Raw genomic sequence first — 24,566 nt, 5'->3', positions numbered from 1 at the left:
GTGCTGTCTTCTGGTGGAGATGGTTTTGTAGGGTATGTCTCTGGGCTGTTATCTGACACTGGGGCGTCGTATAGGTCCCATGCGTCCTGGTCTTGGTCACCCTGGCTCATGGTGGTGTGAGCTGGGGAGTGTGATGGCGTTTGTGCTGGTGAAACGTTAATCACGGGCGGAGGAGAGGGTGGTGGTGTAACTCTTTTCACCACTTTTGGTTGTGGTGCTTGTTCCGTCTGGAACTCCAACCTTCTCTTTCTCCTAATGGGGGGAAGGGTGCTTATTTTTCCTGTCCCCTGCTGAATGAAGATACGCTTTTGCGTATGGTCCGCATCAGTTGCTTGTAGCTCTTCCTCAAACCTATGCTTCTGCATTTGGGAGGTTAGCGAGTGCTCTTCTGTATAAGAGCCTGAAGCTGGGTCGCTTGCAGTTTGTTTCGGCGTCGAAACTTTGTCTGCGTGTTTTTTCGGCTCCGAGGTGACTTTTTTCCTTTTCGGGGCCGAAACCTCTCGGCGTCGATCTGTTTCGGTGCCGCTGTCTCGGCGTCGAGCCGTGTCCACACCGGCATCTCGGTGTCGAGGCTTGTCTCCAGCACTTTCTCGGTCCCGAGAAGGCTGCGTGCCGGTGTCTCGACCGGAGCACTGTTTGGGCCTTTTTCGGTGCCGACGGTCGGTCACCGATTTTATGGGTTGAGCCATGGCCTGGTGGCAGTGGCGTCCCCTGGGCCTTGTAAATGTTTCTTTGTGTGGTTTTCGACGTCTTACTCACGGTTTGTGTATCGTCGAATCCTTCGGAGTCTGAGTCTTGGATCGAGAAGGTACCTTCCTCTTCCTGTTCCTCGAACTCCCGTCGGGCTGTCGGTGCGGACGCCATTTGAAGTCTTCTGGCTCGACGGTCTCGGAGTGTTTTTCGGGACCGGAACGCACGACAGGCCTCGCAGGTGTCTTCGCTGTGCTCAGGTGACAGGCACAGGTTGCAGACCAAGTGTTGGTCTGTGTAGGGGTATTTATTGTGGCATTTGGGGCAGAAACGGAACGGGGTCCGTTCCATCGGCGTTCTTCAGCACGCGGTCGGGCCGACCAGGCCCCGACGGAGGATCGAAAAACTACCCCGAAGGGCACCGGAGCTCTTCGATCTTCGATGCGGTGTTGAATCTAAGTATGCCGATCCCGAACGCAACAATACCGACGAAAATCTTCCGAAATTAACTATTTTTTCTGTTCCGAAACTCGGAGCGACAGGAACACGTCCGAACCCGATGGCGGAAAAAAAACAATCGAGGATGGAGTCGACGCCCATGCGCAATGGAGACAAAAGGAGGAGTCACTCGGTCCCGTGACTCGAAAGACTTCTTCGAAGAAAAACAACTTGTAACACTCCGGCCCAACACCAGATGGCGAGCTATTGCAGAACATGCGTATCTACAGCGACAGATGCCATCGAACATATATTTTTCTATACAAAAACCTATTGGCCTGGAATTGTCTCGGAGTGTGTGTTCCTCATTTATTGCCTGTGTGTATGTACAACAAATGCTTAACACTACTCCTTTGATAAGCCTACTGCTCGACCACACTACCACAAAATAGAGCATTAGTATTATCTCTTTTTGCCACTATCTTACCTCTAAGGGGAACCCTTGGACTCTGTGCATACTATTCCTTACTTTGAAATAGTGCATACAGAGCCAACTTCCTACACCGTGTCAGAACTTGACACAGATTCCCAACTCCTAAAGGTACCCCTGCACCCTCAGCCCCCTGGCCTTGGGTGGTCCGACCTTTGGTGCCGCAACATCCAGCAGGTGCCCCCCCCGTCCAGCCTTTGGTTTCCCGGAACCAACACCCTGAACTTCACCTGCAACATCTTTGTGACCCCTAAGTGTCCTCATATGGGAAAGCATTGGGAGCCAGATCCTGGGTTTGCACCCTTCCACCCCTGCGCTGCTGAGGGTGTGTGTTTGCTGCTGACCTGTGACTCTCTCCCCCCCCCCCCCCATCCTCCTCCAACTCCCCCCCTCCCAGTGCTCCTCTATACCCACCCAGGTCTGCCTTCTGAAGACACAAGTACTTACATGCAAGCAGACCTGATTCAGAGTGCCCCCAGTCTTCATAGGATTCCATTATAAACCCTAAAGCAACTTTGAACTCTGCACCTGGCCGGCCCAGTGTTGCTGGTGGTGGTGTTTGGGGTTAACTTGAATCCCGAAGGACATCCTAACCCCTGGAGACTGGAACTTTAAGTCTGGTACTTACCTCAAAAACTATACTTTCGTTTCCTCCCCCTAGAACTGTTTCTGAAAACTGCACTGTCAACTTTTAAAATAGATACTTGATGTTTTCTCGAAAATCATTTAAATTGCCAAATTGAAACAAAGTGGTATTGTAGGATACTTACCTGCAAATGTACTTATCTGCAAACTGAATCATGTGGTTCTAGAAATAAAAGTAACATAATATATTTTTGTTATATAAAATAATTGGCCTGGAATTAGTCCTTGTGTGCCTCATTTCTTGACTGTGTGTGTACAACACGTGCTTTGCACTGCCCTCTGATAAGCCTAACTGCTCGACCACACTACCACAAGAGAGAGCATTAGTATTATCTACTTTAGCCTCTTTTAACCCTCTAGAGAACCCCTGGACTCTGTGCGTACTACATCTCATTTTGATATAGTATATACAGAGCCATCTTCCTACAAAAACTATCTGCAACAACCAAAGGCTTCCAGGGAGAAGAGTGAGCAAAAGTGAATCTACAACACTAAATGCCATGAGCATATGCTTACAGGGGAAGTAACATTTTCCTTTGTTGCATGTGTAGCTGTAGATACACATGCTACGCCTTGACTGCAAAGCAGCCTCCCACTAAGCGGTGGCTAGCAGAAGAATGGAAAAGTGTGTAGTCAACATTGGCTTGTTGGCATTCTAAGGATTCCACAAATAATGCTTCAAAGTATGTGAGTAGAACAAGTAGCTGCTTTACAAATGTCAGCTATAAGGATTATACCAAAGAAAGCCATGGCGGCCTTGCAAGTACAGTGGGGTCTCGGAAGGATAGGCAAATGTATTTTGGCTTTGGCGTAACATGTCTATAGTAGACCAAACAGTGTGCTATTCCTGCTTTAGAAAGAGCACTGCCCTTGTTTGGATTGGAGAAAAAAAAAAGAGACAAAGAGCTGATACGTCTTACTGAAAAGTTTTGTACTGTCTGAGTAACACATGAGGGCTCTTTTGGCATCTTGTGTACGAAGAGCACTCTCTGCTACAGACTCAGTATGTGGTAAGAACACTGGGAATTCAATAGTTTGATTAAGGTGGAAAGAGAAGACCATTTGGGGAGAAAATTGGGGTTTGTCTAAAGAACTAGTATATCAGTGTGAACTTCAAAGACAGGTTCTTATGTGGTGTGCTTGAAGCTCACTCAAGCCGGAGGGAGGTGAGGGCTACTAAGAAAGCTACCTTACAAGAAAGGGAGTGCAACAGGCACGAGGGACCTGGCTGAAATGGACTATACTGAGATTCCATGCAGGGGCAGATGGCGCCCTGGGTGGAATGATTATTGTAAGGCCTTAATGACCCTGAAGAGGGAAGTAAGTGAGTGTGTGAGTGTGAGTGTGTGTGTGTGTGTGTTAGGCTGAGGTAGCCAAACCTCGGGTGCCCAATCGCAAGAGTTATCTGCTTGGGTCTCAGTGAGCCCTGGTTCTGCAAGACACGAGAGAAGGTTTAGCCGGTTGGGCAGCTTCTTCTGAGGGACCAGTAAGAGGTCAAGGAGTGAGATGAACCAGGGCTTTCTGGTCCACGTGGGAGTCACCAGGATGAGGGTTACTTGCATTAGTCTCTGAATCACAGAAGGTGAAGTGAAAGAGGCAGAAAAATATCCCAGACCAGTTCATCCATAGTGCACTGCCCATATACTGTGGGGGTGGGTAGCTGAAGGCGATGCTTGGGCATTTGCGGTTTCTGTGATGGCAAATAAGTATTGGGGGGGGGGGACCACTTGGTGCTTAATGTCATGAACAACTTAAGCGCTAGCCAGTAGCTCCAGGTAGTTAAAGACCCTGTTGATGGGCTCCCACATAACCTGAACGATCAAGTTCTGCAAGTGTGCCTTCTGCACCTGGTGAAAAGCATCTGTTGTGATAGTCCCCTTCGGATCTGGGTCAAGGAAGGGCTGGCATTGCAACAGGCTGTTGTGCATTTTAGACACATTTGTGTACAGGGGGAGTGAGTGCAAGGGAGGAGTAGTGAGCAAAAGATTATGGTGACTATACAAATGAGATAGTGATAGGTAGTAATAACTAAGCAATCTGCACCATGGGGCTCACCCCCAGGGAGGCATCTGTGTGCATGTCAATCAACAGCACTACAATCTTTGAACAGATATTTACAGCCATTCATACACTGGTATAAAGCAATGACAATCTGAAAGCAATGCCTAGTCAGCACATGATGAAGACACTTGGAACAATGCTCGTAAAGCTGTTTGTCCAACACTTGCCTGCTACGGGAAGATTTCCTAAAAAAGCCATGGTTGCCACCTTATTCCTGAGGGAGTGTGCTCCAGGGGGGACTAGGCAGGAATCTTGTAGCTTTTATGTAGCATGTCTGGATGACCGTGACCATCCATCTTGCTATGGTAGCTTTCGATACTGGGGGACCTTTCTGAGGTATATTAAAAGCGACAAAAAGCTGCTGACTTTGAGGAAAAGGTATAGTTCTGCCACTGATGTACATTAGAGCTCTTTGAACATCTAATGTATAAAGGGCTCTTTCTGCTACATAATCTGGATGAAGGGAAAAACATAGCTCAGTTGCCTGGTTAAGATGGAAAGGGGAGACAACACTGAGAAGAATCTTGAGGTTTGTCCTAAGGACAATAGTATCTGTATGAACCTGGAAGAAATGTTCTTGTAAGGTTAGACCCTGAAGCTTATTGATGCGGCTATAGAGGTGACTGTTATAAAAAAAGCTACCTTCGCATTTTGCAATTTCATGGGTGACAAACAGGAAACCCCCAACACTGGAAGTACTGCTGAAGGACTTGGGGGTGGTGGAGTTCCCACTCAGACTTGCTGATGCATTGCGCTGAGCAGGTCTGTAAAGCTGTTGCCCACTCCTGGAAAGCACTCTGCCAGGAGATGTAATTGATGGATAATCGTCCAATGAAAAATTCTTTGCACCAGTGCTGAAAGCTATGGTGAATTATTGTGCAGATGTTTTTATGTATGTGATATCGGACAGTCAAATGGTCAGTTTTTACTAGCACTCATTAGCCCTGAATGTCCTCGGAGAAGGCTTTGAGAGTTGGGCAAACAGCAATAAGTTCCAAGTAGTTGATGTGGAGCCTCAGATGTCTGGGTGACCATAGACTGTGAACGGTCATGTTAAGTAGATGCGCTCCCAGCCAAAAAGGGATGCATTTGTGGTAATGGTCAGTTGTGGAATGGGACCCTTGAAGGGCCTGCCCTACAGCAGATTGTTACTGTTCCACCACTGCAGAGAAATATGACTACTGTCGCATATCAATATTAGAACTTCTAGATGACCCTGTGTTTGTGGAGTCATTTGTTCAGAGTGTGCATGGGCAATCTGTCAGATGGGTCTAAGGGGATACAAGAAGCCATCATCCTCTGGAGGTGCATCACTGTTCTGATTAGGAGATGACAATGTGACTGGAAAAGAAGCAGCAGCTGCAGAAAGCCTAGCACACACTGTTGGTTGGGATACACCTTGCTGGTAACGGCATTAAGAATGGACCCAAGAAAGGCCTAAATTTGTAGGGGTTGCCGTTAAGACTTGGTGGCTTTCATTGTAAATCTCAAGCTATGGTGAAGGGAGACAGTAGCTTGAGTGTGTGTAAACACTGGTACATGGCAGCCTACTCGTCTGAGATTAGCTACAACAGCTAAGACAACATCTTGAATTCGTAGTACTGGTCACTCATCATAAAGCAAAGACAGAGCTGGTGAGCTTGGTAGATGGGTATGTAGAAGTGGGTGTTCTTAAATCCCAAGCAGTAGTGAAGTAGCCTTGTTGTAGAAGTGGGAAAACATCCTATAATATTGCCAAATTAAACTATTCTGAGAGACTGTATTTGTTGAGGGGCATGAGATAGACAACTGGTCTGAGGGGACCATCTTTTTTTGAGAATAAGTATAGGCAGTGCTAAATTTGAGCTGGTGGTTCGTGGTGCTTAGCACTGGCTCTTAATTATCAACACCGGTGCTTGTGACAGCCTGCCACAAGGTGGCGCTCTCTGGCTAATTTAGAGATGACCACAGCAAGAGTTAATTATTAGTTCAGTATACATTAAAAGTGACTATTACCTGCCACCGAAACCATTCTTATATCTTTCGGGAGCTGGTTTATTCCGAACTGTCACACTTGCAGGAGTGAGATGGTCAGTAGTTGTGCTACTATCATTGCAGCATGACAGGCATAAAATGTGGAGCAAGCTGCAGTGGACTCCCGACGAGAGCCCCGACACTTTTATTTTTATTTTTTTTAAATCAATTAAGCACAGAGTATAGGGAGTAAACCACTCTATCCTGGCGTCATAAGGGCTCATTTGAAATGGAATGCGTGTATCTACTCTTGTCAGTCAAAGGTAATTTCCCATCACTGTAGAAGAAAATCATGTAGTCCCCACCCCCAGCAGAGAATGCATGATCAGGGGGTACCTCTACTTCTGCCCTTGTTGGAGGTGTTGCCCCAGTAAGAGCCTTTTGTGTAACCGCCGCTATGTTGTTTGTAGTATGACTGTTGGGAGTCTCTAACATGAGATGCGCTGCTCAACAGAAGCCTTGCTTAACACCCCCTAGCCCCGTCCATTTTATTGCTTATGAAAGGAACCTATAAGTGGATGGTGCCTGGAGGACACCCATTGGCTTGACTAATTCGGAGTCTTTCTTAATTGTACCCAGTATGTCATCTTATTAGGTGCTGAAGACATGCTTGCTGTCAAAAGGTAGCTAAGAGGTGCTGCTTTAGCCTGGGTTAAAGTCAGCGGTGCGTAGCCTATTATAGAGGTGCTTATTCCTCCAGCTGCTTTATCAGCAGCATCCAGGGCACATCTTATGGTGGCAACAGAGATGATGTTCCTTCTGCTTCGATCACCTTCCTTCTCTTTCTAAAATGTTTAACGAGGGGCTGTAACAGGCCCTCCATTTTCACTTAGTGGGCTCTACTGTATTGGGAGAGAAGGCCCAAGGAGCTGGCAAGATGCCAGCTGGTAGCCACACCTACAGCTGCTCTCTGACCTGCAGCATCTATTCTCTTACTCTGTCCGGTTGTGGAGCATAGCATAGGCAACAGCCCGTGTAAGGGCAGCTTGGACTACTAGGTAGTATGGGGAAATGTGTATGTGGGAAGAATGACAGTCCTGTCCAAAAAAAAAAAAAAAATACAATGTCAGCTTTTCAAAAGCATGCAGGCGACATCTTTCCAAAAATACAGTAAAAATGTAAAGCTGTTTTAGGCAAGAAATTTATTTTTTAAGAGCATATCCATAGGAAAATGGTCTAATTCAACTTGTAGCAGAAGTAAGTATTTTAGGGTTTCCGGAACCGAATGATCACAAACATTTTTAGACATTAAGAGTATGGCAAATGAAATGGATGGCATTAAAAGAAAAAAAGGGGGAAAATAGTGTGCCAACAAACCTTGACGGCAAATTTACTTTAAACCTAGAGAGGCAAATTTACATTCAATACAAGTGTATTGCCAAGCAACATCCAACAGAATGCCTAAAAGGTATGAGATATATTTATATATGCGCCATTTCAAATGCAATAAGATAATGCACAACTGCATTCAGGAGCATATGTGGTCTAATAATCTGGAATTTGGGGATCGAGAAACAGATACTATTTGAATACTAGTGCAGCCTACCGCTTCATGTCGGATACCACATACCCAAGCAGTAGTTACTGGTCAGAGCCAGCCTGGGAAGCATGAAGCAGCATCATTCAGATTTTACTAGTTCCTCAGATATTTTTTATATCCTCCCTAGGACATGCACGACTCAAATCACTGAAAGCTGATCTTGATATGCTTTAAGGAGGCACAGATACCAAGATGCAAGGTTATGTTCAGTTTCATGCAGTGGATCACCATCCAGCAAAAAAAATAAATGGTTAAAAGACCAGAGGAGAAATAGTATACATTTTCTGCTGTTAAGGATTACATTGTAATCGTACGAGGAGTGGCTGCGGGTCAATTTTAAATTGCTTTTCGAGTGGGTACTAATCTCATATGAAGAACCTTGGAAATACTGGAAAAATGTGGTACTCCTTAGGATACAGATCAATATGAACATTTGAATGGGGTCAAGTAGGTCAAGTACACTTGTAGGCATGACAGTGAACAGAAAAAGCCAAAAGATTGTATAATGGGTGGTCCTATTATATTAGCTTATTTGCAACTTCTACATGGAAGATTTTTTGTTCTCAGAAAGCAAACACAAGAAACAAGAATTATTCCACTGGAGGTAAGATGTCATATGAAAGTAGCAGCGCTAACCTGCTTAAACAAGATGTAGGGAAAGAGAATGCTGTACAGTTATTCTGTTCCAAGTCCCCATAACAAACTGAAGACCCATACTAAACCCAATTTAAAATAATAATTTAAACAAAGTATAGCGAGGAGGTGAAAGATTGGAAACAAATATGAAATCCACATGCAAAAAACAAATGTGAAGGTTTTTTTTTCTTTTTTAAAGTGTATTTTGGTTCCCACTAGCAGGCACACTTTGGTCCAATCTCAATGTGGCAATACAGGGATTGCATTTTTAATGGTTCATACTTCTAGCGTAGGAGAGGGTAATAAAGAACATCTTTGCCTGTAAGGAAAAAGTTCAAGCTTGCTTGTTTGTTTGGTGAGTGCAATGGAAAAATATAATCATGCCAAAGGGGTGTGCATTTGTTAACAAGATCAAAGAAATCTAAGACAGTTTTGAACACAAACTTCCTAAAAAATAATGTGCCTCTTTAAATAACGCGAAGGCAATAAACAAAATAAAAACATTCTATGAACTGAGATCTTTCAATCCACTGGAGAAAAGTCCATTGCATGGTCCTTCAAAACGTTTCTGGGAACACATGTCTTCAAGGAAAAAAATAATTTTGGTTACCTGAAAAAGGTGGTGGAGGGCCTCCTGGCCCACCAGGACCAGGAAATCTGTCGCCACCAGGGCCAGGTGGAAAGCGACCTCTACCTCTGCCAGCTGGTGGAAATGGTGAACGGGAGTTAATTCCTGGAGGTCCCGCTTTACCTTCACCGGACATTTGCCCAGCCTGTGTGGCTACAACAGGGAAAATAGAACAAAAAGTATATACAACTCTTAAATAAACTAAAGAGTCCCCAGAGTGGTAGTTTCTATTTTTCAAACATGCTATGGATAAGATTTGAGTAACTGATCATATTACTTTAAAGAACAAAAAAAAAAAAAAAAAAAAAAGATTAACGCTTGTGCTCTATAAAGAGAAATGACAACAAATACCAACGAAACACCTGGAAATTCAACTTTAGAAAAGAGAATTAGGTCGGTCATTGCCTTTAGTTGTCATTTTGTAATATGAATATTCTTTGGAGAATAGCCAACTAGGGAGACGCAAGGATCACAAACACAACTAACATGAAAACTGCCACAATAGTCTCCTTCAGGTCTTAAAATGTAATCAACTGTGGGTACGCCATAAAAAGGATGGAAATGGGCTCAAATTAAATACAGCAATGCACAAATCAATTTAGTATGTTAACATCCTTAACGCAAAATAAAATACACAGACAATGTTTCCGATCCACTGAGCTAAAGGTTTAGCAAAGCCCCAAACTTTTCAGACAGACGAGCTAGGGCGCATATTAATGCTTTTCACTAATTTCTCTAATTCATATGAACTGAGCACTCAAGAAAATGAAGGACTTTTCTGGTAAAAAAAACATCTGCAACCACTTCTGTAAATCAAGAGCAAAACTGTACTGGGAGGCATATCATCTTAATGCAAATGCCCTGCACTCAAGTAAGCAGCTGTCACCATTTTCACCAACTTTATCCGAGCTAGATTCTATTTTAACACGAAACGTTCCATACGACAATTAAACCTTTAAAACTGTTGGCAGCAAATGTCACCAATAAGGTGTCCAGAACTATACAAATACCATTCTATGGTATCCTGGAACTTCCTCAACCGGGAGATTTCTTATAGAACATTGTTTCCTAAACTGTGGGTCACAAGCCAATTTTTGGTGGATCAATAAAGTCCACGCAATGAATAAAATAAAGCCTTTAAATTTAGTGTTTATCTTGTCACATTTGTGGTGCTTCAAAGAGAGGTGAAATGCCAGGCTATACCTTCTGACAAACTGCTGCTATTTTTTATTTATTTTTAACATGGGGATTGGTGTTTAGTTTTCTTTCTTGCTGGGTTAAAAGGAGTGTGAAAGGAAAGGCTGTAGAACAGTGCTTCCCAGACATTTGACTTCTGTGGACCTCTACTTTATCATTACTGGAAATCGGATACCCCCACTGAATAGTTATTGGAATCTGGCGAATTACTGAAAGCTGGGCGTAAGGAAATGCCTCCTTGGCATGGTTACCCCCTGACTTTTTGCCTTTGCTGATGCTATGTTTTGAATTGAAAGTGTGCCGAGGCCTGCTAACCAGGCCCCAGCACCAGTGTTCTTTCCCTAACCTGTACTTTTGATTCCACAATTGGCACACCCTGGCATCCAGATAAGTCCCTTGTAACTGGTACCTCTGGTACCAAGGGCCCTGATGCCAGGGAAGGTCTCTAAGGGCTGCAGCATGTATTATGCCACCCTGGACAGCCCTCACTCAGCACAGACACACTGCTTACCAGCTTGTGTGTGCTAGTGAGAACAAAATGAGTAAGTCGACATGGCACTCCCCTCAGGGTGCCATGCCAGCCTCTCACTGCCTATGCAGTATAGGTAAGACACCCCTCTAGCAGGCCTTACAGCCCTAAGGCAGGGTGCACTATACCATAGGTGAGGGTACCAGTGCATGAGCACTGTGCCCCTACAGTGTCTAAGCAAAACCTTAGACATTGTAAGTGCAGGGTAGCCATAAGAGTATATGGTCTGGGAGTCTGTTTTACACGAACTCCACAGCACCATAATGGCTACACTGAAAACTGGGAAGTTTGGTATCAAACTTCTCAGCACAATAAATGCACACTGATGCCAGTGTACATTTTATTGTAAAATACACCACAGAGGGCACCTTAGAGGTGCCCCCTGAAACTTAACCGACTATCTGTGTAGGCTGACTGGTTCCATCAGCCTGCCACACTAGAGACATGTTGCTGGCCCCATGGGGAGAGTGCCTTTGTCACGCTGAGGCCAGTAACAAAGCCTGCACTGGGTGGAGATGCTAACACCTCCCCCAGGCAGGAGCTGTAACACCTGGCGGTGAGCCTCAAAGGCTCACCCCTTTGTCACAGCACCGCAGGACACTCCAGCTTAGTGGAGTTGCCCGCCCCCTCCGGCCACGGCCCCCACTTTTGGCGGCAAGGCTGGAGGAAACAAAGAAAGCAACAAGGAGGAGTCACTGGCCAGTCAGAACAGCCCCTAAGGTGTCCTGAGCTGAAGTGACTCTAACTTTTAGAAATCCTCCATCTTGCAGATGGAGGATTCCCCCAATAGGATTAGGGATGTGACCCCCTCCCCTTGGGAGGAGGCACAAAGAGGGTGTACTCCCCCTCAGGGCTAGTAGCCATTGGCTACTAACCCCCCAGACCTAAACACGCCCTTAAATTTAGTATTTAAGGGCTCTCCCTGAACCTAGACATCAGATTCCTGCAACTACAAGAAGAAGGACTGCTAAGCTGAAAAACCCCTGCAGAGGAAGACCAGAAGACACCAACTGCCTTGGCCCCAGACTTACCGGCCTGTCTCCTGCCTTCCAAAGAAACCTGCTCCAGCGACGCTTTCCAAGGGACCAGCGACCTCTGAATCCTCTGAGGACTGCCCTGCTTCAAGAGGAACAAGAAACTCCCGAGGACAGCGGCCCTGTTCCAAAAAGACTGCAACTTTGTTTCAGAGGAGCAGATTTAAAGACCCCTGCAATCCCCGCAAGAAGCGTGAGACTTGCAACACTGCACCCGGCGACCCCGACTCGACTGGTGGAGAACCAACACCTCAGGGAGGACCCTCCGGCAACTCCGAGACCGTGAGTAACCAAAGTTGTCCCCCCTGAGCCCCCACGGCAACGCCTGCAGAGGGAATCCCAAGGCTCCCCCTGACCGCGACTGCCTGACTCTAAAATCCTGACAGCTGGAAGAGACCCTGCACCCGCAGCCCCCAGCACCTGAAGGATCGGAACTCCAGTGCAGGAGTGACCCCCCAGGAGGCCCTCTCCCTTGCCCAGGTGGTGGCTACCCCGAGGAGCCCCCCCTTGCCTGCCTGCGACGCTGAAGAGATCCCTTGATCTCTCATTGACTTCCATTGAAAACCCGACGCGTGTTTGCACACTGCACCCGGCCGCCCCCGCGCTGCTGAGGGTGTACTTTCTGTGCTGACTTGTGTCCCCCCGGTGCCCTACAAAACCCCCCTGGTCTGCCCTCCGAAGACGCGGGTACTTACCTGCTGGCAGACTGGAACCGGGGCACCCCCTTCTCTCCATTTAAGCCTATGTGTTTTGGGCACCTTTTGACCTTTGCACCTGACCGGCCCTGAGCTGCTGGTGTGATAACTTTGGGGTTGCTCTGAACCCCCAACGGTGGGCTACCTTGGACCAAAAACTGAAAACTGTAAGTGACTTACTTACCTGTGAAAACTAACAATAACTTACCTCCCCCAGGAACTGTGAAAATTGCACTAAGTGTCCACTTTTAAAACAGCTTATTGTGTTTTATGTGAAAAGTATACATGCTAAAGTAATGATTCAAAGTTCCTAGAGTACTTACCTGCAATACCTTTCAAATGAGCTATTACATGTAAAATTTGAACCTGTGGTTCTTAAAATAAACTAAGAAAAGATATTTTTCTATAACAAAACCTATTGGCTGGATTTGTCTCTGAGTGTGTGTACCTCATTTATTGCCTATGTGTATGTACAACAAATGCTTAACACTACTCCTTGGATAAGCCTACTGCTCGACCACACTACCACAAAATAGAGCATTAGTATTATCTCTTTTTACCACTATTTTACCTCTAAGGGGAACCCTTGGACTCTGTGCATGCTATTCCTTACTTTGAAATAGCACATACAGAGCCAACTTCCTACACTGGGGACCTAATCTGTTAACAGTATTTAATTTGCTAAGAAGTTGCGAACACCCTGAGGCAGCTTCGTGAACCACCAGCGGTCCCCGGACCACAGGTTGGGAACCTATGCTGTAGAATGTAGATTTTTTTTTTTTTTGCAACACACAAAGCAATGTAAATGCCTGCAAATGAATGCTATGAATTCAGCAGTTACAAAAGCAAAAAGGAAGCATGTTTTTTGGTAATCCTGAACTATGCCGGAAGCAGATATTTTAATAGGATCAACACAAACCAAGACACCTTACTTGGTGATGAACAAATGAGAAATATTCACAGAAACCTATCTCCACAAATTATCTTGTGCTGCATGGGTTTAGCAGTAAAATGGTATGTTTGCACAAATTTAGTGGCTATTTCAATGCAAAATGTGCGGTCTGTAAATGATAATGTGCGAAAAAACGATGCTTTAGTTACATTTTCAGAAATCGTCCACCTCATGTCCATTAAAAGTAGATGGGTTGGCAAAAGTTTCATTCTAAAAAATGGATCATACTTCTAAAAAGTTTGGGAAGCACTTTTATAAAATGTTAGGACTTAACTGGGTGGCAGATACATTGTGGGGAGGTGGCTACTCCAGTGGATGAAATGCCTTCCAAAAAATGCACCTCTGAGCCAATACCTGCATCTACTTTATCACTGGTAAAGTAGATGCAGGTATTAGTTCAGATCAGTGTGCTGGATTTTATCTTTTTCAAACTGGTGACGACCGTGTGATTTGGAAGAAACACAGGAATATAGGAGGCTGATGCCCTTGGCAGCCTGCAAAGGAAGGAAAAGGGTTGCAGAAGAATGAGGTCTTAGGGGTCTGCAGAAAGGTTTGTGGAATCTGAGAGGTTGCTTGTGTAGAGGCAGGAGGGCCATCTAAAAAATGAGGGATTAGCACAAAGGAACTACGGGCCCAGTGGAATACAAACAAATTATGTTGTAGGAGCACCGTGTCCCTGGTGCACCAGTATTGTGTTTTAGCAAAACAGAGAGCAACATAATCAGAAGAAAATTCTAACTTAATTCCAAGGGAAGAGCGCAGCCTTGTGCAGTGGAGTTCGTACATGCACGAAGAGGGCACACCTTGGTGTCTTTATGGCATAAGGGTTTAATTTGTGACAGTGGAGTTCAGCGGTGCGAAGGGACAAAAAGATCATTTAGGAGGCTTGGAAATGGAAGCAAGTGAATCGATTTTCTTGTTGGGATAAGTCGTGAGCATTAGAAGTTTAAAAGGCAATCACAATTACTAAGCTAGTAGAAACATAAGAGAATAATATCTGTTGACAATTCACTGTTCAGGGCGCATTTTTTGTGTTAATTATGATACAAAGTGAAGGCATTGCTCTTTGCAGCCGACAAAAAGAACAGCACAATACCCATGGGTGTAGAAAAACTGAGTTGAGATGTAACTTTGCATTTGCTGGTCAGCGCATGGACAGCATTCAGTGCTAGGAAAACAGTCTTTATTTTGACGATTATATCCTGAGGTGCCCCAAGTGTGCTGTGGCCCCTTGGTCTGCCAGAGCCTCTTTGTAAGGAAATGCCTCCTTGGCATGGTTACTGTAGGAAGTTGGCTCTGTATGCACTATTTCAAAGTAAGGAATAGCATGCACAGAGTCCAAGGGTTCCCCTTAGAGGTAAGATAGTGGCAAAAAGAGATAATACTAATGCTCTATTTTGTGGTAGTGTGGTCGAGCAGTAGGCTTATCCAAGGAGTAGTGTTAAGCATTTGTTGTACATACACATAGACAATAAATGAGGTACACACACTCAGAGACAAATCCAGCCAATAGGTTTTTGTATAGAAAAATATCTTTTCTTAGTTTATTTTAAGAACCACAGGTTCAAATTCTACATGTAATATCTCATTCGAAAGGTATTGCAGGTAAGTACTTTAGGAACTTCAAATCATCAAAATTGCATGTATACTTTTCAAGTTATTCACAAGTAGCTGATTTAAAAGTGGACACTTAGTGCAATTTTCACAGTTCCTAGGGGAGGTAAGTATTTGTTAGGTTAACCAGGTAAGTAAGACACTTACAGGGCTTAGTTCTTGGTCCAAGGTAGCCCACCGTTGGGGGTTCAGAGCAACCCCAAAGTCACCACACCAGCAGCCCAGGGCCGGTCAGGTGCAGAGTTCAAAGTGGTGCCCAAAACGCATAGGCTAGAATGGAGAGAAGGGGGTGCCCCGGTTCCGGTCTGCTTGCAGGTAAGTACCCGCGTCTTCGGAGGGCAGACCAGGGGGGTTTTGTAGGGCACCGGGGGGGACACAAGTCCACACAGAAATTTCACCCTCAGCGGCGCGGGGGCGGCCGGGTGCAGTGTAGAAACAAGCGTCGGGTTCGCAATGTTAGTCTATGAGAGATCTCTTCAGCGCTGCAGGCAGGCAAGGGGGGGATTCCTCGGGGAAACCTCCACTTGGACAAGGGAGAGGGACTCCTGGGGGTCACTTCTCCAGTGAAAGTCCGGTCCTTCAGGTCCTGGGGGCTGCGGGTGCAGGGTCTCTCCCAGGCGTCGGGACTTTAGGTTCAAAGAGTCGCGGTCAGGGGAAGCCTCGGGATTCCCTCTGCAGGCGGCGCTGTGGGGGCTCAGGGGGGACAGGTTTTGGTACTCACAGTATCAGAGTAGTCCTGGGGTCCCGCCTGAGGTGTCGGATCTCCACCAGCCGAGTCGGGGTCGCCGGGTGCAGTGTTGCAAGTCTCACGCTTCTTGCGGGGAGCTTGCAGGGTTCTTTAAAGCTGCTGGAAACAAAGTTGCAGCTTTTCTTGGAGCAGGTCCGCTGTCCTCGGGAGTTTCTTGTCTTTTCGAAGCAGGGGCAGTCCTCAGAGGATGTCGAGGTCGCTGGTCCCTTTGGAAGGCGTCGCTGGAGCAGGATCTTTGGAAGGCAGGAGACAGGCCGGTGAGTTTCTGGAGCCAAGGCAGTTGTCGTCTTCTGGTCTTCCGCTGCAGGGGTTTTCAGCTGGGCAGTCCTTCTTCTTGTAGTTGCAGGAATCTAATTTTCTAGGGTTCAGGGTAGCCCTTAAATACTAAATTTAAGGGCGTGTTTAGGTCTGGGGGGTTAGTAGCCAATGGCTACTAGCCCTGAGGGTGGGTACACCCTCTTTGTGCCTCCTCCCAATGGGAGGGGGTCACAATCCTAACCCTATTGGGGGAATCCTCCATCTGCAAGATGGAGGATTTCTAAAAGTCAGAGTCACCTCAGCTCAGGACACCTTAGGGGCTGTCCTGACTGGCCAGTGACTCCTCCTTGTTGCTTTCTTTGTTCCCTCCAGCCTTGCCGCCAAAAGTGGGGGCCGTGGCCGGAGGGGGCGGGCAACTCCACTAAGCTGGAGTGCCCTGCTGGGCTGTGACAAAGGGGTGAGCCTTTGAGGCTCACCGCCAGGTGTCACAGCTCCTGCCTGGGGGAGGTGTTAGCATCTCCACCCAGTGCAGGCTTTGTTACTGGCCTCAGAGTGACAAAGGCACTCTCCCCATGGGGCCAGCAACATGTCTCTGGTGTGGCAGGCTGCTGGAACTAGTCAGCCTACACAGACAGTCGGTTAAGTTTCAGGGGGCACCTCTAAGGTGCCCTCTGTGGTGTATTTTACAATAAAATGTACACTGGCATCAGTGTGCATTTATTGTGCTGAGAAGTTTGATACCAAACTTCCCAGTTTTCAGTGTAGCCATTATGGTGCTGTGGAGTTCGTGTTTGACAGACTCCCAGACCATATACTCTTATGGCTACCCTGCACTTACAATGTCTAAGGTTTTGTTTAGACACCGTAGGGGTACCATGCTCATGCACTGGTACCCTCACCTATGGTATAGTGCACCCTGCCTTAGGGCTGTAAGGCCTGCTAGAGGGGTGTCTTACCTATACTGCATAGGCAGTGAGAGGCTGGCATGGCACCCTGAGGGGAGTGCCATGTCGACTTACTCGTTTTGTCCTCACTAGCACACACAAGCTGGCAAGCAGTGTGTCTGTGCTGAGTGAGAGGTCTCCAGGGTGGCATAAGACATGCTGCAGCCCTTAGAGACCTTCCTTGGCATCAGGGCCCTTGATACTAGAAGTACCAGTTACAAGGGACTTATCTGGATGCCAGGGTCTGCCAATTGTGGATACAAAAGTACAGGTTAGGGAAAGAACACTGGTGCTGGGGCCTGGTTAGCAGGCCTCAGCACACTTTCAATTGTAAACATAGCATCAGCAAAGGCAAAAAGTCAGGGGGCAACCATGCCAAGGAGGCATTTCCTTACACAACCCCCCCCCAAACGAAAGAGGATGAGACTAACCTTTCCCAAGAGAGTCTTCATTTTCTAAGTGGAAGAACCTGGAAAGGCCATCTGCATTGGCATGGGCAGTCCCAGGTCTGTGTTCCACTATAAAGTCCATTCCCTGTAGGGAGATGGACCACCTCAACAGTTTAGGATTTTCACCTTTCATTTGCATCAGCCATTTGAGAGGTCTGTGGTCAGTTTGAACTAGGAAGTGAGTCCCAAAGAGGTATGGTCTCAGCTTCTTCAGGGACCAAACCACAGCAAAGGCCTCCCTCTCAATGGCACTCCAACGCTGCTCCCTGGGGAGTAACCTCCTGCTAATGAAAGCAACAGGCTGGTCAAGGCCATCATCATTTGTTTGGGACAAAACTGCCCCTATCCCATGTTCAGAGGCATCAGTCTGCACAATGAACTGCTTAGAATAATCTGGAGCTTTTAGAACTGGTGCTGAGCACATTGCTTGTTTCAGGGTGTCAAAGGCCTGTTGGCATTCCACAGTCCAGTTCACTTTCTTGGGCATTTTCTTGGAGGTGAGCTCAGTGAGGGCTGTCACAATGGATCCATATCCCTTCACAAACCTCCTGTAATACCCAGTCAAGCCAAGGAATGCCCTGACTTGAGTCTGGGTTTTTGGAGCTACCCAGTCCAGAATAGTCTGGATCTTGGGTTGGAGTGGCTGAACTTGGCCTCCACCTACAAGGTGTCCCAAGTAAACCACAGTTCCCTGCCCTATCTGGCATTTGGATGCCTTGATAGAGAGGCCTGCAGATTGCAGAGCCTTCAAAACCTTCTTCAGGTGGACCAGGTGATCCTGCCAGGTGGAGCTAAAGACAGCAATATCATCAAGATAAGCTGTGCTAAAGGACTCCAAGCCAGCAAGGACTTGATTCACCAACCTTTGGAAGGTGGCAGGGGCATTCTTTAAACCAAAGGGCATAACAGTAAACTGATAATGCCCATCAGGTGTGGAGAATGCTGTTTTCTCTTTTGCTCCAGGTGCCATTTTTATTTGCCAGTACCCTGCTGTCAAGTCAAAGGTACTTAAGAATTTGGCAGCACCTAATTTGTCTATGAGCTCATCAGCTCTTGGAATTGGATGAGCATCTGTCTTGGTGACAGAATTGAGCCCTCTGTAGTCCACACAAAACCTCATCTCTTTCTTTCCATCTTTGGTGTGAGGTTTGGGGACTAAGACCACTGGGCTAGCCCAGGGGCTGTCAGAGCGCTCAATTACTCCCAATTCCAGCATCTTGTGGACTTCCACCTTGATGCTTTCTTTAACATGGTCAGATTGTCTAAAGATTTTGTTCTTGACAGGCATGCTGTCTCCTGTGTCCACATCATGGGTACACAGGTGTGTCTGACCAGGGGTTAATGAGAAGAGTTCAGGAAACTGTTGTAGGACTCTCCTACAATCAGCTTGCTGTTGGCCAGAGAGGGTGTCTGAGTAGATCACTCCATCTACTGTGCCATCTTTTGGGTCTGATGACAGAAGATCAGGGAGAGGTTCACTCTCTGCCTCCTGATCCTCATCTGTTACCATCAACAGATTGACATCAGCCCGGTCATGGAAGAGCTTAAGGCGGTTCACATGGATCACCCTCTTGGGGCTCCTGCTTGTGCCCAGGTCCACCAAGTAGGTGACCTGACTCTTCCTTTCCAGTACTGGGTAAGGGCCACTCCATTTGTCCTGGAGTGCCCTGGGAGCCACAGGCTCCAGAACCCAGACTTTCTGCCCTGGTTGGAACTCAACCAGTGCAGCCTTTTGGTCATACCAAAACTTCTGGAGCTGTTGGCTGGCCTCAAGGTTTTTGGTTGCCTTTTCCATGTACTCTGCCATTCTAGAGCGAAGGCCAAGTACATAGTCCACTATGTCCTGTTTAGGCTCATGGAGAGGTCTCTCCCAGCCTTCTTTAACAAGGGCAAGTGGTCCTCTTACAGGATGACCAAACAGAAGTTCAAAGGGTGAGAATCCTACTCCCTTCTGTGGCACCTCTCTGTAAGCGAAAAGCAGACATGGCAGGAGGACATCCCATCTCCTTTTGAGTTTTTCTGGGAGCCCCATGATCATGCCCTTTAATGTCTTGTTGAATCTCTCAACCAAGCCATTAGTTTGTGGATGGTAAGGTGTAGTGAATTTATAAGTCACTCCACACTCATTCCACATATGTTTCAGGTATGCTGACATGAAGTTGGTACCTCTGTCAGACACCACCTCCTTAGGAAAACCCACTCTGGTAAAGATACCAATGAGGGCCTTGGCTACTGCAGGGGCAGTAGTCGACCTAAGGAGAATAGCTTCAGGATACCTGGTAGCATGATCCACTACTACCAGGATATACATATTTCCTGAGGCTGTGGGAGGTTCTAGTGGACCAACTATGTCCACACCCACTCTTTCAAAGGGAACCCCCACCACTGGAAGTGGAATGAGGGAGGCCTTTGGATGCCCACCTGTCTTACCACTGGCTTGACAGGTGGGGCAGGAGAGGCAAAACTCCTTAACCATGTTGGACATATTGGGCCAGTAGAAGTGGTTGACTAACCTCTCCCACGTCTTGGTTTGTCCCAAATGTCCAGCAAGGGGAATGTCATGGGCCAATGTTAGGATGAACTTCCTGAACAGCTGAGGCACTACCACTCTCCTAGTGGCACCAGGTTTGGGGTCTCTGGCCTCAGTGTACAGGAGTCCATCTTCCCAATAGACCCTATGCGTTCCATTTTTCTTGCCTTTGGACTCTTCAGCAGCTTGCTGCCTAAGGCCTTCAAGAGAGGGACAGGTTTCTTGTCCCTTACACAGCTCCTCCCTTGAGGGTCCCCCTGGGCCTAAGAGCTCAACCTGATAAGGTTCAAGCTCCAAAGGCTCAGTTCCCTCAGAGGGCAGAACTTCTTCCTGAGAAGAGAGGTTCCCTTTCTTTTGCTGTGTTGTAGTTGGTTTCCCAACTGACTTTCCTGTTCTCTTGGTAGGCTGGGCCATTCTTCCAGACTCCAGCTCTACTTGTTCACCCTGTGCCTTGCATTGCGCTCTTGTTTTCACACACACCAGTTCAGGGATACCCAGCATTGCTGCATGGGTTTTTAGTTCTACCTCAGCCCATGCTGAGGACTCCAGGTCATTTCCAAGCAGACAGTCCACTGGGATATTTGAGGAGACCACCACCTGTTTCAGGCCATTGACCCCTCCCCATTCTAAAGTAACCATTGCCATGGGATGTACTTTTCTCTGATTGTCAGCGTTGGTGACTGTGTAAGTTTTTCCAGTCAGGTATTGGCCAGGGGAAACCAGTTTCTCTGTCACCATGGTGACACTGGCACCTGTATCCCTCAGGCCCTCTATTCTAGTCCCATTAATTAAGAGTTGCTGTCTGTATTTTTGCATGTTAGGCGGCCAGACAGCTAGTGTGGCTAAATCCACCCCACCCTCAGAAACTAGAATAGCTTCAGTGTGGACCCTGATTTGCTCTGGGCACACTGTTGATCCCACTTGGAGACTAGCCATACCAGTGTTACCTGGATGGGAGTTTGGAGTGGAACCTTTCTTGGGACAGGCCTTGTCTCCAGTTTGGTGTCCATGCTGTTTACAGCTATGACACCAGGCCTTTTTGGGATCAAAGTTTTTACCCTTGTACCCATTGTTTTGTGAAGAGGCTCTGGGCCCACCCTCCTGTGCAGGTTTTTGGGGGCCTGTAGAAGACTCTTTACTATTTTTAGTTTTGGCTGTCTCATCACCCTTCCCCTGGGGAGTCTTTGTGACCCCTTTCTTTTGGTCACCCCCTGTTGAAGTCTTGGACACCCTTGTCTTGACCCAATGGTCCGCCTTCTTTCCCAATTCTTGGGGAGAAATTGGTCCTAGGTCTACCAGATGCTGATGCAGTTTATCATTGAAACAATTACTTAACAGGTGTTCTTTCACAAATAAATTGTACAGCCCATCATAATTACTTACACCACTGCCTTGAATCCAACCATCTAGTGTTTTCACTGAGTAGTCAACAAAGTCAACCCAGGTCTGGCTCGAGGATTTTTGAGCCCCCCTGAATCTAATCCTGTACTCCTCAGTGGAGAATCCAAAGCCCTCAATCAGGGTACCCTTCATGAGGTCATAAGATTCTGCATCTTTTCCAGAGAGTGTGAGGAGTCTATCCCTACACTTTCCAGTGAACATTTCCCAAAGGAGAGCACCCCAGTGAGATCTGTTCACTTTTCTGGTTACACAAGCCCTCTCAAAAGCTGTGAACCACTTGGTGATGTCATCACCATCTTCAAATTTTGTCACAATCCCTTTGGGGATTTTTAACATGTCAGGAGAATCTCTGACCCTATTTATATTGCTGCCACCATTGATGGGTCCTAGGCCCATCTCTTGTCTTTCCCTTTCTATGGCTAGGAGCTGTCTCTCTAAAGCCAATCTTTTGGCCATCCTGGCTAACAGGAGGTCATCTTCACTGAGAGCATCCTCAGTGATTTCAGAAATGTGGGACCCTCCTGTGAGGGACTCACTATTTCTGACTAACACAGTTGGAGACAGGACTTGAGGGGTCCTGTTCTCCCTATTTAGGGCTGGAGGAGGGACATTGGCCTCCAAGTCACTAATTTCTTCCTCTGTGATGTCATCATCAGAGGGGTTGGCTTTTTCAAACTCTGCCAACAGCTCCTGGAGCTGAATTTTGGTAGGTCTGGAGCCAATGGTTATTTTTTTGATATTACAGAGAGACCTTAGCTCCCTCATCTTAAAATGGAGGTAAGGTGTGGTGTCGAGTTCCACCACATTCATCTCTGTATCAGACATTATTTTGCTAAAAGTTGGAAGACTTTTTAAAGAATCTAAAACTGTTTCTAGAATCTAATTTCAAACCTTTAACAAACTTTTAAACTCTAAAAGACAATGCTAAACAGGGACTTAACACACAAGGCCCTAGCAGGACTTTTAAGAATTTAGAGAAATTTTAAATTGCAAAAATGAATTTCTAATGACAATTTTGGAATTTGTCGTGTGATCAGGTATTGGCTGAGTAGTCCAGCAAATGCAAAGTCTTGTACCCCACCGCTGATCCACCAATGTAGGAAGTTGGCTCTGTATGCACTATTTCAAAGTAAGGAATAGCATGCACAGAGTCCAAGGGTTCCCCTTAGAGGTAAGATAGTGGCAAAAAGAGATAATACTAATGCTCTATTTTGTGGTAGTGTGGTCGAGCAGTAGGCTTATCCAAGGAGTAGTGTTAAGCATTTGTTGTACATACACATAGACAATAAATGAGGTACACACACTCAGAGACAAATCCAGCCAATAGGTTTTTATATAGAAAAATATCTTTTCTTAGTTTATTTTAAGAACCACAGGTTCAAATTCTACATGTAATATCTCATTCGAAAGGTATTGCAGGTAAGTACTTTAGGAACTTCAAATCATCAAAATTGCATGTATACTTTTCAAGTTATTCACAAGTAGCTGATTTAAAAGTGGACACTTAGTGCAATTTTCACAGTTCCTAGGGGAGGTAAGTATTTGTTAGGTTAACCAGGTAAGTAAGACACTTACAGGGCTTAGTTCTTGGTCCAAGGTAGCCCACCGTTGGGGGTTCAGAGCAACCCCAAAGTCACCACACCAGCAGCCCAGGGCCGGTCAGGTGCAGAGTTCAAAGTGGTGCCCAAAACGCATAGGCTAGAATGGAGAGAAGGGGGTGCCCCGGTTCCGGTCTGCTTGCAGGTAAGTACCCGCGTCTTCGGAGGGCAGACCAGGGGGGTTTTGTAGGGCACCGGGGGGGACACAAGTCCACACAGAAATTTCACCCTCAGCGGCGAGGGGGCGGCCGGGTGCAGTGTAGAAACAAGCGTCGGGTTCGCAATGTTAGTCTATGAGAGATCTCGGGATCTCTTCAGCGCTGCAGGCAGGCAAGGGGGGGATTCCTCGGGGAAACCTCCACTTGGACAAGGGAGAGGGACTCCTGGGGGTCACTTCTCCAGTGAAAGTCCGGTCCTTCAGGTCCTGGGGGCTGCGGGTGCAGGGTCTCTCCCAGGCGTCGGGACTTTAGGTTCAAAGAGTCGCGGTCAGGGGAAGCCTCGGGATTCCCTCTGCAGGCGGCGCTGTGCGGGCTCAGGGGGGACAGGTTTTGGTACTCACAGTATCAGAGTAGTCCTGGGGTCCCGCCTGAGGTGTCGGATCTCCACCAGCCGAGTCGGGGTCGCCGGGTGCAGTGTTGCAAGTCTCACGCTTCTTGCGGGGAGCTTGCAGGGTTCTTTAAAGCTGCTGGAAACAAAGTTGCAGCTTTTCTTGGAGCAGGTCCGCTGTCCTCGGGAGTTTCTTGTCTTTTCGAAGCAGGGGCAGTCCTCAGAGGATGTCGAGGTCGCTGGTCCCTTTGGAAGGCGTCGCTGGAGCAGGATCTTTGGAAGGCAGGAGACAGGCCGGTGAGTTTCTGGAGCCAAGGCAGTTGTCGTCTTCTGGTCTTCCGCTGCAGGGGTTTTCAGCTGGGCAGTCCTTCTTCTTGTAGTTGCAGGAATCTAATTTTCTAGGGTTCAGGGTAGCCCTTAAATACTAAATTTAAGGGCGTGTTTAGGTCTGGGGGGTTAGTAGCCAATGGCTACTAGCCCTGAGGGTGGGTACACCCTCTTTGTGCCTCCTCCCAAGGGGAGGGGGTCACAATCCTAACCCTATTGGGGGAATCCTCCATCTGCAAGATGGAGGATTTCTAAAAGTCAGAGTCACCTCAGCTCAGGACACCTTAGGGGCTGTCCTGACTGGCCAGTGACTCCTCCTTGTTGCTTTCTTTGTTCCCTCCAGCCTTGCCGCCAAAAGTGGGGGCCGTGGCCGGAGGGGGCGGGCAACTCCACTAAGCTGGAGTGCCCTGCTGGGCTGTGACAAAGGGGTGAGCCTTTGAGGCTCACCGCCAGGTGTCACAGCTCCTGCCTGGGGGAGGTGTTAGCATCTCCACCCAGTGCAGGCTTTGTTACTGGCCTCAGAGTGACAAAGGCACTCTCCCCATGGGGCCAGCAACATGTCTCTGGTGTGGCAGGCTGCTGGAACTAGTCAGCCTACACAGA

At 47.1% G+C, this 24,566-nt stretch overlaps 1 protein-coding gene across 8 annotated transcripts in view; it reads right to left on the bottom strand.

Annotated features, from left to right (window-relative positions):
* Positions 1–24,566, bottom strand: part of CPSF6 (cleavage and polyadenylation specific factor 6) — a 532,852-nt gene that overhangs the window by 241,633 nt on the left and 266,653 nt on the right. For 4 of the 8 annotated variants that reach the window (XM_069229589.1, XM_069229590.1, XM_069229584.1 and 1 more), the window contains exon 5: positions 9,124–9,294. In XM_069229589.1, the coding sequence (XP_069085690.1) occupies positions 9,124–9,294 (171 nt within the window). Of the gene's footprint in view, positions 1–9,123; positions 9,298–24,566 lie in introns of all 8 variants that reach the window. The other 4 variants (XM_069229588.1, XM_069229583.1, XM_069229585.1 and 1 more) reach the window with 1 other exon arrangement.

Source organism: Pleurodeles waltl, chromosome 4_1, assembly GCF_031143425.1.
Source record: "Pleurodeles waltl isolate 20211129_DDA chromosome 4_1, aPleWal1.hap1.20221129, whole genome shotgun sequence".
NCBI lineage: Eukaryota > Metazoa > Chordata > Amphibia > Caudata > Salamandridae > Pleurodeles > Pleurodeles waltl.
This window is presented reverse-complemented; position numbering and strand designations above follow the sequence as displayed.